Source organism: Aotus nancymaae, unplaced genomic scaffold, assembly GCF_030222135.1.
Source record: "Aotus nancymaae isolate 86718 unplaced genomic scaffold, 86718_ANA_hifiasm-v0.15.2.pri h1tg000046l, whole genome shotgun sequence".
In the NCBI taxonomy this organism is placed as follows: Eukaryota; Metazoa; Chordata; class Mammalia; order Primates; family Aotidae; genus Aotus; species Aotus nancymaae.
In genome coordinates this window covers 27,915,145-27,931,252 of record NW_026988460.1, presented here as the reverse complement: position 1 = coordinate 27,931,252, position 16,108 = coordinate 27,915,145, and the positions used below count along the sequence as shown (strand labels likewise).

At 41.5% G+C, this 16,108-nt stretch overlaps 1 protein-coding gene across 2 annotated transcripts in view; it reads left to right on the top strand.

Moving 5' to 3' along the window:
• The window catches only part of KBTBD12 (kelch repeat and BTB domain containing 12), a 75,672-nt gene extending 60,170 nt beyond the window's left edge, over window positions 1-15,502 (top strand). For both annotated transcript variants that reach the window (XM_012437226.3, XM_012437225.3), the window contains exon 6: window positions 11,537-15,502. In XM_012437226.3, the coding sequence (XP_012292649.2) occupies window positions 11,537-11,718 (182 nt within the window). In that variant the 3' untranslated portion in view covers window positions 11,719-15,502. The remainder of the gene's footprint in view (window positions 1-11,536) is intronic.
• Window positions 15,503-16,108: the final 606 nt, after the last annotated feature.

The window sequence follows — 16,108 nt, the reverse complement described above, 5'->3', positions numbered from 1 at the left end:
GATAGGATAATCCTAAAATCTATATGGAAATGTAACAGACCCAGAAAAGCCAAAATGATCTTGTAACAAAACAAAAACAAATGATCTTGTAAAAAAATTAGGAAGACCCACACTTCCTAATTCCAAAACTTACTTCAAAGCTCTAGTAGTCAAGACCATGTGGTACTTGCATAATGATAGATAAGACATATTGATCAGTAGAATAGACTTGAGAGTTCAGAAATAAACCCTCCATTTGTGGTCAATTGTTTTTCAACAAGACTGCCAAGACAAGTCAATGAGGAAAGGATCCTTTTTTCAACAGATGGTGCAGGAATAATTGGATATCCACATGTGAAATAATGAAGCTGGAGTCCTACCTCACACCATGCACAAAAAGGAAGCCAAAGTGTATTAAAAACCTAAACATGACCTAAAACTATAAAACTCTGAGAAGAAAACATAGGCATAAATCTTGAATTAGATGATGGTTTCTTCTTGAATTAGATGATGCAGCTTCTGTGGAAAAGTCTGGCAGTTCCTCAAGAGGTTAACACAGAGTTGCCATACGATGCAGCAATCCCACTCCTAGGTATATATCCAAGAGAATTGAAAATATATCCCCACCCTTGTACATGAATGTTCATAGCAGCAGTATTCATCTCAGCCAAAAAGTAGAAAACAACAAAAGTGTCCATCCACAGATGAATGGATAAATAAATACAGTCTATTTAAACAGTGGAATATCATTTGGCAGTAAAAAGGAATGAAGTACTAATAGATACTACAACATAGATGAACCTTGAAAGCATTATGCTAAGTGAAAGAAGACAATCACAAAAGACCACATATCAATGATTCCATTTCTATGAAATGTCCAAAAAAGGCAGATGGATAGAGACAGAAAGTAGATTTCTGATTGCTAGGAACCGGAGAAAGGGTGAATGGGTAGTGACTGCTAATGGGCACAGGATTTATTTTGAGAGTGATGAAAATGTTCTAAAATTAGATAGTGGTTATGGTTGCACAACTCTGTGAATAAAAAAACCATTGTATTATACACTTTTAAGGGGTGAATTTTATGATATATGAACTATACCTCAATAAAGCTGTTGTTAAAGTGAAAAAGTCAGAGCTCTTTCTCTTCTTTCCCTCACAGTAATCAGCTTGGTGTTTGACACTAACAAGAATTCAGCTGAACTGCCCATGGGAAGGGTGCATGGAGGCAGATTCCTTGAGTGAAAGAGGCAAAAATGGCCCATTCCAGAGATAGAGTTAGGCTTCCTGAGACAGAGAAGACAGTGGTGGCAGATGACACCTAGTGGCAGGAAACTATTTCCTGCTATAAGAACATCCAAGGGATGACAACACTGTGGCCTTAGGTACTTGCAAAAGATTCCTGTGGTTGGCACACAGAAATTCTGCCTTTTAAGGGACCCTGTGTGCTTGGACAGAGGGCATCTTGGTGATAACCATAATGAAGTGAATACCAAAGAACCACTCTCATGTTTTCTAGCTCAACTGTGCTCCCAGGATTCTCGTATATCTCACAAAGAGGAGTTGCTCCCAGAGGGCTCAGCCTTCTCCCTGCTGACAAAGCCCCCACTTGGCTCTCGTTCCACCTGTTGGTTCTTTGAGACTCAATTGCATCTTCCTGCCAGGCTCTGGTTTCTGTCTGTTTCCCCAAACTCTGGTGCAGGGTCCCTCACTCCCCATGACAGCAGCTCATCAGTATACACACTTGTTTGACACTTGTGGCTGTCTTTCCTTCCTCCTGGATATCAGGGGAGCTCAGAGAGCAGGCTGAGGGAGCAGGGAGGCCTCCTGTTTCTCCACTTCAACTCTATACTGGCTGCTATTGGGCCTCGCTCTGGGCAGGGGGATTTCTTCCCAGAGTACAGGCTAAGTCCCTTCTGCCTTCATCTCATCTGTGCCATTTTCATCATCTTTGGCTAACTTCTAGGGGACCCAAGCAACGTTTTCACCTTAGTCTCAGGCCCTCCAAATCTTTCTTCCTTCACCTGGGACTGGAAAGGCTCTCTGCCTCCCCTATCTGCCCAGCAAGAACTTCCCTCAAATCACCCCTCTGCCTCCTCTAGTTTAGCCTTGTGGCAAGTCTTCATGGTGAAAAGCCTCTAGAGGACAAATCTGAATTATCAGAAAGAGAAAATGCACTGGGAAGTACTTCAAAAATGAATTCTTTCACTAACAAATGCAGATTAAAATTGACAGCTGACAGTTACCTGGTTACTCTGTGCTAGGGACCATTCTAAGCAGTTTGCATGTGTTAATTTATTTGATTCTCTCAACAGCCTACAACATGGAAACTGTTATTTCCCTTATTTTAAAGGTGCAGAAACTGATGCCATCTAAAGAAGCCAAGCAGAGGGTAAATGTTAAATTTGGGATTCAAACCTGGATAGTCTGGCCCCAAAGTCTTTATTTTTAGCAGTAGGCTAAACTGTCTCTCCATACCAGACAAATCAAATCAGAATATTTGGTTATGAGGCATGGGCATCAATATTTTATTAAAGTCTTCAGATTATTCTAACATGCAGTCAGGGTTAAGAGCCACTGCACTGGCTGATGTAAGTTGGGTTTTGGGTTTTCGTTCAACAAACCTTTATTGAATGCCTTTCTAGGTAGGAAGCCCCTGTTAAACCCAGAGATACAGATACAAACATGTTTGGTTCCAGCCGCACAATAAGGAAGTTGCTGTATTGGTGGGATGACGGACTCAGCTAGCTGCTTAGAATGTAGCTGTGCTCCTTCAAGAAATAGCTGATTCTAGGTTTGGAGCACAGAAGCTGCAAGGTGAGATTCGGACATCCTGTTACATCAGAAAGCAGCTACATTGCCAAAGACTTAAGGGAGTCATGAAAAGACAGAGAAGCCAGCCTAAAAGGGCAGTCACTGGCCAAATTTAAAATAATTCAAATATCGAAAATCATACTTGACTGAAACATATTGAATCAAAAGGCAGCTAATAACTGTAGAAGTCATGATAGAAGGATAGCCAAGATTCTAATGTGTATAATAGTTGGTTCAGTCAGAAATCATCAATGGATGCTAAAAGCATTGGTTGAAAGGTTATAAAGAATAGGATAATCACATGGCACTGAAGTATTACCTGGTAAATCACAGACTAATTGCAGCATGAAAATATATTTACTTTTACAATGGAGAAATCGGATGCTCACCACTGTAACCAAATAATCATCATTAATAACGATATAATTTTATGGTATTTGCTTTCTGTATCATTCAGTATAGAGTTTTCTCATGTCCCCACCACCACCAAAATACTTAACTTGTGTCTAATCAAACCTCTACATTTTACCTCCAGCTTATAGGAAATAGAGGAAGAACAAAGTAAAGGACTCTACGAGGAGACAGGTGAATTCAGCATGTGGGGCAATTTTCCTCCCTTTTAGAATAAAATCTTCCTCTCTTGAGGTCTAGCCAATGTTCCTTGTGATTAAATTCAGGTTATGCATTCCTGGCTGGAATGTTACATTATTGATATATGTCCATTTCAGGACATCACATCCAGAGGCAAACTGTGTCCCTCTACCCCTCACTGTCAATGTTCATTTTAATTACCTAGTCAAGATACGGTCTAATTTCATCACTGTGTAGTTACTGTTTTTCCTTTCCAAATAATAGAAAATGTGGAAGAGATCCTGTAACACCATGTAGTTTACTTTCTCCACTTAAGTTGTCTCCCAGAAATCTTTTCCATGTTAGATAGTAGAGGCTGTCCTTATTCATTTTTATGGGTGTATGCTGTTCCATTGGTGTATGTATCACAGGACCTCTGCTCTTTCTGTGTGTGTTAGTTTGTTACACTTTTAATTAATTAATTAATTTTTAACTTTTAGGTTCTGGGTAAATGTGCAGGTTTGTTATATAGGCAAATTGTGAGTCACAGGAGTTTGGTGTACAGATTATTTCATCATCCAATTTCTTGCTCCTCATTCTCCTCACCCTCCTCCCACCCTCTACCCTTATGTAGGCCCTAGTGTCTGTTGTTCCCTTCTTTGTGTCCATGTGTACTTAATGTTTAGCTCCCACTTATAAGTGAGAATACACAGTGTTTGGTTTTCTGTTCCTGTGTTAGTTTGCTTAGGATGACAGCCTCCAGCTCCAACCATGTTGCTGTAAATGACATGATGTTTCTTTTTATGGCAGCATAGTATTCCATGGTGTCTACCACAGTTTCTTTATCTGGTCTACCACTGATGGCATTTAGGGTGATTCCAGGTCTTTGCTATTGTGAATAGTTCTGCAGTGAGAATACACATGCATTGTGTCTTTATGGTAGAATGATTTATGTTCCTTTGGGTATATACCCAATAATGGGATTGCTTGGTCAAATGATAGTTCTGTTTTAAGTTCTTTGAGAAAGCACCAAACTGCTTTCCACAATGGCAGAACTAATTTATATTCCTACCAGCAGTGTATAAGCATTCCTTTTTCTTCGCAATCTTGCCATCATCTGTTATTTTTCACTTTTTAGTAATAGCCATTATGACTGGTGAGAGATAGTATCTCACTGTGGTTTTAATTTGTATTTCTCTAACCATTATTGATATTAAGCATATTAATATGCTTCTTGGCTGTGTGTATGTCTTCTTGTGAAAAGTATCTGTTTGTGTCCTTTGCCCACTTTTGAATGGGGTTGTTTGGTTTTTGCTTGCTAATTTGTTTAAGTTCCTTATACATTCTGGATATTAGACCTTTGTCAATGCATAGTTTAAAAATATTTTCTCCATTCTATAGTTGTTTGTTTACTCTGTTGATAGTTTCTTTTGCTCTGCAGAAGCTCTTTAATTAGGTCGCATTTGTCAATTTTTATTTTAGTTGCAATTGCTTTCGGCATCTTTGTCATGAAACTTTTGCCAGAGTCTATGTCTAGAATGATATTTCCTATGTTATATTCCAGAGTTTTATAATTTTAAGCTATACATTTAAGTCTTTAATCCATCTTGAGTTGATTTTTGTATATGGTATAAGGAAGGGGTCTAGTTTCAATATTCTGCATATGGCTAGCCAGTTATCCCAGCACCATTTTTGAATAGAGAGTCCCTTCCCCATTGCTTGTGTTTGTCAACCTTGTTGACTATCAGATGGTTGTAGGTGTGAAGCATTATTTCTGAGCTCTCTATTCTGTTCCATTATGATCTCTGTTCTTTACCTTTTGCTAAGACAACTTCCCAACATCTCTTTGGGCCAAAAAGTAGGGCCATTCCCTGATTTTAACAACAGACTGGAATACTGGGTTCTAGTCAGGACAGAGTCAGCACACTCCACCCTATCTGTCCCACTAAAGGCAACTAAACCCCCTGGCCAGATACATGGAGCAGCAATCTGAGAACCATGAAAAGTAAATGGCAGTGGGCACATTGGGGAAGGAAGTCAGAACTTGAAATACCACCAAATCAGCAATAATTGTCTCACTTTTTTCCCTTAATATCTCCTTGCCTGGACTCAAAGACAGCCTGAAACCTGGAACTTCATAACAAGTATGGATAGAAACTCTAAGATAACCCCTCTTTTTCTGTTCCAAAGAGGAGGAAAGAGGGCTCCTATGGGTCAGACAGAGTGGGGCATTTTTCTTTCTTTTTCCTTTTTTTCATTCTTTACCCCACCCACTTCCCAAGCCCCCAGGCAATTCCAGGTGGTAACAGCAGCAGGGACTGGGCTGGCCCCCTTCTCTCTGACCAGGGAAACTTTGGTTGCAAGAGTCTGAGTAAAGTCCCCAGTGCTTTTCCATCGTGGTCTAATAGCCACATCACCTTGGAGGCATGCATGTTCATGCAAAGTGTGCAGCAGAACAAAGAATCCAAAGCTTCAGCTCTTTAGCCAGAAGGCCAGGAAGGGGCATAAGGATGTTCCTGGGATCAGGAAATGTGAGGAAGATTGCAGATAGGAGGGAGCACAAGAAAGTGATCTCATAAGTTGGATGTGAGCTCCTGGGCTCACCCCAAGCCACACACAAATGATTTAGCCCTAAAATGTCTACCAAAGCCTTTGAAATCTGAGCTGACATTGGAAACACAGCCCACAGAAGGTAGCTAGGAACTTGTGGGCTACCTAACAGGGTCAGTTTTTTATTTTCTGCTAATACAAATTTTAAAAAAATCAACATTTTCCACAGCATTTAAACAAGACCTAGAATCATATAGTATAATATTCAAAATGCCTAGCATATAATCCACAGTTACTTGATTTACCAGGAACCAAGAAAATATCAGCATCATGCGAGAGGGAAGAAAACCAACAGATACTAACCCCAAGATGGCACAAATTTTGAAATAACTAGGCAGAGACTTTAAAGCAGTCTCTAAGGCTTAGTGCTCCAGGAAGTAAGAGTGACCACTTTTGAAAGGGATATAGGCCAGGTGCGGTGGCTCATGCCTGTAATCCCAGCACTTTGGGAGGCCGAGGTGGGCAGATCACCTGAGGTCAGGAGTTCGAGACTAGCCTGGCCAATATGGGATACCCCATCTCTATCAAAAATACAAAAATTAGCCAGGCATAGTGGTACGCTCCTGTAGTCCCAGCTACTTGGGAGGCTGAGGCAGGAGAATTGCTTGAACCTGGGAGGTGGAGGTTGCAGTAAGCCAAGATCATGCCACTGCACTCCAGCTTGGACGAGAGAGCAAGACTCCATCTCAAAAAATGAAAAAAAAAAAAAAAGGCATATAAAGTCTCAGTTTCAACAGAAAATCAGTGTCAGCAGAGAAATAGAAGTTATATTTTAAAAAAAGAAAGAACCAAATGGAAATTTTAAAACTGAAAAGAAAATAACTGAAATTTTTAAATGGCTGAATGAGCTCAATAGCATAATGGAGACAGCAGGGAAGAGCAAGTGCATTTGAAGACAGACAAATAAAAATTATCCAACAAAGAGAAAAAAATTGAAAAAGTGGACATAGCTCAGGGACAATACCAAAAGGCCTAATATTAACGTCATCATATCCCAAAAGGAGAGAAGAAAGAATGTGAGTACAGAAAAATGTATTTGAAGAAATAATGGATGAAATTTGCCAAATTTGGCTGAAGACATAAATTTATAGATATAAAAAGCCCACAAAACTGAAAACAGAATAAACTCGGAAAAACCCACATGCAAACACATTATAATCAACCAAAGGTAAAGAAAACAATTCTTGAAAGAAACCAGAGAAAAACAACAGATAACAATGAGTGAACAATTATTAGAATAACTGGATTTCTCAAACCATGAAGGCCAGAAGGCCATGGAACAGAACTTTTAAAGCATTAATTAATGAACTGTCTGGATTCTATATCCAGCAAAAATATTCTTCAGAATGAGAGCAAAATTAAGATATTCTTAGATGAAGAAAAACTATGATAATTTATTCCCAGCAGACCTACTCATAAGAGAGCTAAAGAAAGTTCTTCAGATGGAAAGCAAATGATACCATAAAGAAACCTGGAATCTCAGGAGTCAAGGGAAAGAAACAGAAATGACAAATACATGGGTAAATATAATGGACTGTTTTTCTTGTCTTCAGTTCTCTGGAATATGTATGACTGTTGATAGCAAAAAACGTTGACATTTTCTAATGGTATTTTCAATGCTTGTTTATGTTATATGGCAAAGGTCATTTCCCTGGGCCACGTTTGTGACAATTACAACCTAGAGGGGGAGGGTAAGGGACTCATGTGGTGGAAAGAGTCACATGTTCCACTTGAAGTGATAAAATGTTACACCAAAGTAGTCTGTTAAAAATTAAGTATGTATATTATGCTTTGAGCAACTACTAAAAAAAAAAAATCCCTATACAAGGAAGTATAGTCAAAAACACAAAAGATAAAATGGAATATTTAAAATAATCCAAAACGAAGGCAAAAAAGAGCAAACAAAGAGAAAAAAATTGCTTTTCTGAGACAGAGTCTTGCTCTGTCACCCAAGCTGGAGTACAGTGGTGCAATCTCTGCTCACTGCAAACTCCGCCTCCTGAGTGCAAGCAATTCTCCTGCCTCAGCCTCCCGAGTAGCTGGGATTACCGGCATGTGCCACCACCCCCGGCTAATTTTTGTATTTTCAGTAGAGACAGGGTTCACCATGTTGGCCAGCTAGTCTTGAACTCATGACCTCGTGATCCACCCGCCTCAGCCTCCCAAAGTGTGAGGATTACAGGTGTGAGCCACCAAATTTTTTAAATAATAAAACAGTAGACCTAAGTCCAAATGTATCAATATTTATTAAATATAATCGTCTAAACCAGGGGTTGGCAAACAATAGCTCACAGGCGAATCTGGCCCACCACCATTTTTATAAATAAAATTTTACTGGAAAACACCTACACCTATTCACTTACATCTGGAGTCTAAACAAATTAATTACAAGACAAAGATTGTCACGATGGATAAAGAAACCAGACCCAACTGTATACTGTATACAAGAAATCAAATTAAATAGAAAGCCATACGTAGATTAAAAGTAGAAGTAAGGAAAAGATATGCCATGCATAAACTACTCAGAAGAACAATGGAGTGGCTTTATTAATATCAGGCAAAGTAAATTACCAGGGGTAAGAAGGAATGTTCCATAATAATAAAATGATTAATTTGCTTAGAAGATATAGCCATGCTAAATGTATACGCATCTAACAAAAAGCCTCAAAACACATGAAACTAAAATTGATGGAATGGAAGAGAAGAAATGAACAAACCATATATGTAGTTAAGACTTCGACATTCTGCTTTCATTAAACAATAGAATAAGTAGTCAGAAAACAAACAAGGACATAGAATAACTGAACACCACCACAACCAATCAACTGGATTTTACTGACATTCATAGAATACTTCATCCAACAACAGCAGAATACACATTCTTTTCAACTGCACACAGAATAGTCATCAAGATAGACCATATCTTAGTCATAAACCAAATCTGAAGTTCTTAAAAGGATTAAAACCACAAAAAATATGCTCACTGACCATAATGTCATTAAACTTGAAATCAAATATAGAATAACAGGAAGATAACTGGAAATTAAGCAACACATTTCCAATAATGCATGTGCCAAAGACAACATTTCAAGAGAAATTAGAAAATATTTTGAAGTAACCAAAAACAAAAATAGAATACAGGTCTCAAATCAACAATCTGAGCTTCTACCATAAAAAACTAGATAAAAAAGAGAAACATAGACCCAAAGCAAGTGAAAAAAGGAAATAATAAAGATAACAGCAGAAATTAAAAACAAACGAACAATTGAGAACATAAATGAGCCAAAAACTGTTTTTTCTAAAAGAACAACAAAATAAACCTCTAGCTAAACTGAAAATGACAAAAGTAGAAAAGACACAAATTGTCAATAATCAGGAATGAAAGAAAGAATATTATTACAAACCTCACAGACATCAGCAGGCTAATAAGGAGAATCCTACAAACAACTCTATAGATAAATTTCACAGCTAAGATAAAATGGACAAATTCCTCAAAACCATGAACTACCAAAACTCACTTGAAGAACAAATGATGTTGAAACATTTGGATATCCATGTGCATAAAAAGAACCATAGCCTATTCCTCACACCTTATAAAAAAACTAACTCATAATTTATCTAAATATAACATAAAACTTTAAAAGTTCTAGAAGATAACATAGAAGAAAATCTTCATGACCTTAGATTAGGCAAATTGTTCTAAATTGTGACACTGAAAATGTGATCCATAAAGGAAAAATGGATAGATTGAACTTCATCAAAACGAAAAACTTTTGCTGTGCAAAAGACAGTTGAGAATGAAAAGAATTACTGCAAACTCTGAAAAAACATTTGCAAACCACACATCCAACAGACTTCTTTCCAGAACATGGAAAGAATCCTCAAAACTCAACAATAAGGAAACAAACACAGGGATGAATAAATGGGCAAAAGATTTGTGCAGACAGTTCACTAAAGAAGATATATAGATATGAAATAAGATGTTCAACAACATTAGCCATTAGAGAAATGCAAATTAAAACCCAGTGAGATATCACTACAAAACGATTTGAATGGCTAAGTGTTTTTAATACAATATGAAGAGCTAATGAGAGTGTAGAGCAACAAAAACTCTCAGTTATTACAAGTGGGAATGTGAAATGGTACAGCCACCCTGAAAAAGAGTTGAAATTTCTTATAAACTTAAAATATGTTTACCACATGACCCAGAACATGGTATTAGTATTTATCCAAGAAAAAAACTTATAATAACACAAAATTATATATGAATATTTACAGTAGCTCTATTTATAATTGCCAACATTGGAAACAATCCAAATGTCCTTAAATAGATGAATGGATAAACAAACTGTGGTACAACCATACAATGGAATACTACTCAGCAATAAAAAGGGACAGACTAGGGACAGACTAACAAAACACCTACCATGTGGATGAATATAAGAGACACTGCTGAGTCAAAGAAGCCAGACTCAAAACTTTACATTCTGTATTGTTCTGTTCATATGACTTTCTAGAAAAGGCAAAATTACAGGGACAGAGAATAGAGTTTCTTGGAAGAATGAAACTGATTGTGGTGGTGGCTACACAAATCTATGCAAACTCTTGCAACTGTAGACTCCCCAGAAAGTTAGTTTTACTGTATGCAAATTTTTTAAATAATAAAAAGCAGAGTGGACAATATCCTCCTAAGTACTTAGAATGGCAATTCTAGAATTTATGTCTGCATACATATGTGTAGGCTGAGCATTTGAACCACACTGGTAGACTACCACACTCTTCCAACCTTGCTGGTCGAGGGCCTAACCCTTTATCATAATTTCATCTCCTAGGCCTTCCACTTGTGCTTAAACAAAGCTTTAACCATTCACATGGCATTGAAACACTATTTCAACTGGAGACAACAGCATGCCCCATCAGAACTTCTTGAATAATTTTTGACTGAATTGTGAATGTGGCCATTCTTAGTTTCCTAAAAGTCAGGAACACTGTCTTCCATTTAAAGTATCTTTATTCAGTCGTTAATTACTTTTTGGTGCTTAATGCCTGCTGTGGTTTGAGTTTGTCCTCTCTGAAACTCATGTTGAAATTTGGTCCCCAGTGTGGTGGTGGTGGAGGTGGGGCCTGGTGGGAGGTGTTTGGTCATGGATCCCTCATGAATAGATTAACACCCTCCTTTGGGCGTGAGCTTGAGCTTTCAGAAGAATGGATTAGTTCCTGGGAGAGGGGGTTGTTAAAAACAGTCTGGCTTCCTTGTTTTCTCTTTTACTCCTTCCCTGTCCCTGTGACCTCTTTGCACATTCCTGCTCCCCTTCTACCTTCTGCCATGCGTTGAAACAGTCAAGGCCCTTACCAGATGCAGATCCCCAATCTTGAACTTTCCAGCCACCAGAATCATGAGCCAAATAAATGTCTTTTCTTTATAAACTATCCAGTCCTGGGTAGTCTGTTACAGCACAGTAAGTAGACTAAGACAATGCCTTTTGGAGGAAGTTAGTATGGTGCTGATGGATCTTAATCTAATAAGTGCATGAGATTTTTGTCTTCCCACTTTGCTGTTTTTCAGATCGCCATGAGGTTATCTCCAAAGAAATATTGGAGCTCGACCCATGGGAAAACCAGTGGAATGTTGTAGCCATCAATGTCCTCATGCATGACAGCTATGATGTCTGCCTAGTGGCCAGGATGAATCCCCGAGACCTCATCCCCCCGCCTTCAGATTTGGTGGAAGAAGACAATGAGCACTGAGGTGACCTTGCTGGAGGACCTCCCACTGTGTCTGCAAACAAGGCCTTCAGAACGGAGGGGACCCACAGCATCTCTGTCATGCCAGACATGTGCATTGCATGCGTAGTGGCCTGTGTGTGAAGAAGCAGTATGTGCTCGGCACTGGGCAGGGAGTATGGGGAGTCTCCCTTCAGGGACTTCCAGATCTGATAGGGTAAATAAGACACTTCAAGGAAGCAGTGATGATGGCCACAGGAGGGGCACAGGGCAACAGGAGGGCAGAAGATGGAAGGTCTCACTCTGCTGGGGACTCATGAACAGCATTGCCAAGAAGCAGACCTTTTATTGGTGGTAGAGTCAATGATGAGTTGTACAGTCATGGGTACAGTCAATGATGAGTTCATGGAAACAGCCGAGCAAGGGCCCAGAGGTGGAAGGCTTGTGCCTGTCTCCAGCATCCTGGCCAGGCCAGATTGCCTGGGATACAGGGTTTGCTGCCAAGGCTGGAAAAGTAGGTTGTAGCTAAATGACCAACCCCTGAAAGAATGAGGAGTTGGACCTGGTTTGTAAGCCAGGGAATTGCCTTAAAATAGTGATGTTAAGGGAGACTTCTCTCTGTGCTCTGTTCCAGCTTCAGTCTTATAAACATTGGCCATTCTCCTTCAGAATCCCCTTCTACTAAAGCAACATCACCCAGCAGCAGGGCTAGCTATGGCTAACCAGCCCCTAACAGCCAAGACACTCAAGCCAGACCACAGTGAGCAGAGAATCCTGCCCTGGGCTGAGTCTGTCTGAGACAGGGATGTGGGGTTCTGCAGCCTGTTCCACTCCAAGGCTGACAACAGTGTCCTGGACTGGGCTTGCCCAGGGTGCCTTTGCCCACCTCTCAGATACACAAGACCTTATGCAGGGTAGTTTTGGCTGAACAAGACTGGCCCAAGCCACTCAAGCCACTCAAGCAGGCTCTGGCTGAGGATAGGGAAAGCAGCATCTCCTCTAGCTGCTGCCATCCCTGTGACCCGGTCTTTGCAGTAAAGATGGAGCCACCCACTTCAGCCCACAATTGAGTATAATCAAAAGACCGTCATTCCCAAAATGTATATTAGAAATGACATTTAAATGACACATGGGAAGTCTGTCTATCTTACTTCCTGTCTCAAATTCTGGAAGCACAGTGGATTCGTGAGTGCATCTGCATAGCTGTTCTTCAGCAACATCTCCAAAGAGTTTCACATTGCACAAGGCTCTTTTGGAAGCAGGAGTGGTCAGTAAATTCAGAGGGAGACAAACTGTAAGTAGAGACAGCTTTCTTTGGTGCTGAGCTATGTGACTGTGATGACTGCTAGCTTGTGTCCCCAGGTGCCAGCTGCCAACCAGGCAAGACAGGCAGATCTTGCCAAAACTGGAGCCTGTTGGAAATCTATTTCTGCCACCAAGGAGAGAGACCAGGAGACCCAGTGTAGGTTGGCCCCAAGTAGGCTTGACTCTAGGAGGGTGGGGTCCCTGCCTTTCTCTTCACACTTGCACCCTTAGTGCACACACAGTACCTGGCATGTGGTGGCCGGCATGGGGTAGTGTTTCTCAGCCAGAGGGCCTGGGCCCTGAGCATGTCCAGAAATCTGAGTTAAAGTGAGCTTACTCTTTCCCCAGTAGATGGTCATGATCTGTGCATTCTTTTTCTTGCTGCAAAGATGTTCCTCCAAGCTGCTGTGTTGGCTGTCAGTGCCAGGGTTGAGGGCAGCCTCCGCAGGGACTCTACTTCCTGTATTCCTCTTCACAGAGTCACTGTGCCTACTCTACCTGCTTGAACAGTCCAGAAAGCTGCTGCGTCTCCCTGGCTCAAGAAGGCCTGTTGGCATGTCATGGCATATCTTCTAGATGCTTTGGGTTCAAGCTCTGGGCTCCAGCACCAGCTCTGCTACTTAGCTAACCATGTGAGCTCAGGCAAGATGACCTTTCTAAAGCCTCGTTTTCCTCATATGCAGAGTGGGAAGGAAAATATTAATACATACTTCATAGGGTTGATGTGAGGATTGAGTAAGTGCTGAGCAAAGTGCCTGTGAAATCCTGAAATAATAAGCATGCTTTAGCTGCCATTATTATCATCACTGTCATTATCATTGCAATCAGCACTTCCCAAAGCAAGGTGCCCAAAACAGACCCAGTGCTTTAATGCAATCCCTTGGGATTTTAGGGGCAGATGTGCGTATGGCTTGAGACGGTTCTTAATTTCCCATACCCTGCTGCTTGGCTCCTCTAATTGGTGGCTAAGAGTCAAGCAAGGGTTTACTCGGATCTCAGGCCCCCAGTGCCCTAGATGGACACATGGCAGCTCAGCAGAGGCACCTGAGAGTCACACTAGGTGCGACATCACCCATCTGTGGGAGGCAAGATAAATGGGTAAACACCATTCCTGTCTAATGCAAGGTCTGAGCAGTGTCCCAGTGGACCTTTCCAGAGAGGGCTGAGGGAGGACCAAGAAGGGGTATGACCTCTGCTGGAGCCAGGACGGTGGTGACCAGGACCTGGCTTAGCACCGAAGGGAGGCAGGCATCAACAGGCAGGATTTATCAAACTTCTTCTGAGGAGCCCCCGAGGTCAAAATTGGTGCTTCGCAGATTTCAGATGTCTGAGCTTGATTTTTTTTGATTCTATACAACAGATTGCTTGCCTGGGCTAGTGCTTGAGTTAAGCTCTTGGTGCTTCTTGTCTGACTTCTGTATCTGCAATTAAAAACAACATGGCCAGCTGGGTGCAGTGGCTCACGCCTGTAATCCCAGCACTTTGGAAGGCAGAGGCAGAGCCGGGCAGATCACGAGGTCAAGAGATCAAGACCATCCTGGCCAATATGGTGAAACCCTGTCTCTACTAAAAATACAAAAATTAGCTGGGCATGGTGGCGCGCGCCTGTAGTCCCAGCTACTTGGGAGGCTGAGGCAAGAGAATTGCTTGAATCTGGGAGGCGGAGGTTGTAGTGAGCCGAGATCCTGCCACTGCACTCCAGCCTGGCGCCTGGCAACAGAACAAGACTCTGTCTCAAAAAAAAAGAAAAAAAAAAAAAAAACCATGGCCCTCCCCACCTGCAGCCAGATATTGTTAGAAATTCAACTTTGAAGGCCAGGCACAGTGGCTCAAGCCTGTAATACCAGCACTTTGGGAGGCCAAGGAGCGTGGATCATGAGGTCAGGAGTTTGAGACCAGCCTGATCAACATGGTGAAACCCATATCTACTAAAAATACAAAAATTAGCTGGGCATGATTGTGCGTGCCTGTAATCCCAGCTACTCAGGAGGCTGAGGCAGGAAAATAACTTGAACCCTAGAGGCGAAGACTGCAATGAGCCGAGATCACACCACTGCACTCCAGCCTGGGCGACAGAGTGAGACTCCATCTCAAAAAAAAAAAAAAAAAGGAAATTCAACTTTGAAATATATTCCTATTGCTCCTGTTTTCACTTTAATAGAAGGCTGTTACAGTACTGCACAATGGGCTCTTATAAAACTTCTACTATCTGCTAGTTCTTATCTTTATGACAGGATTGTTTGACACTGAGCAAGGAAACACAATAAGTAATTTGGATGCTAGGCTGGCAGAAGCCTGCAGCTGTCAACCACATCCCACCCCAGTGTGTTCAACACGGCGGCATTGTTCTCCCTGACTTCATAATGAACAAATGCTTCACATTTGAACTTACAGAATAAATTTTTACTAATAAAAGATCACTTTCATTTTGTTTTTCACATTGCAGTTCCAGGAGATGCTGAGGGTCCCTTGAGCTGGGGAGTGACGACCAGGGGACAAGCAGCAGCAGGCCCAGGGCAGGGCCATGAGGCAGCGGGAGCAGCTGGGGTAGCAGGGGCATCCCCAGGGTACTGCACAGGAGGGCAGCCAGGAAAATAGAGAAGCCAGGCACGGTGGCTCACGCCTGTAATCCCAGCATTTTGGGAGGCTGAGGCGGGTGAATCACCTGAGGTCAGGAGTTCGAGACCAGCCTGGCCAACAGGATGAAACCCCATCTCTACTAAAAATACAAAAATTAGCCAGGTATGGTAGTGCATGCCTGTAATCCCAGCTACCTGGGAAGCTGAGGCAGGAGAATCACTTGAACCCGGGAGGCAGAGGTTATGCACCATTGTACTCCAGCCTAGGCGATAGGAACTCTGTCGTCTTTTGTGAATGGTGTCTACTTTCTTTTTTTCCTTTTTTTTTTTTTTTTTGGACACAAAGTTCAGGCAACCCGGAGGCTACACCGAGGAGTTGGGTCTTTATCCCCCAGCAACATGGTCTCAGGCAAGGAAGTCCACTAAGTACATCATCCACAGCTCAGCAGCACTGGGTAGGGTAGAGCAGGCCTGGCAAGACGCATGTTGGGAGCCAAATCCGGGGAGCCTGGGCTAACCTGGGCAGTGGG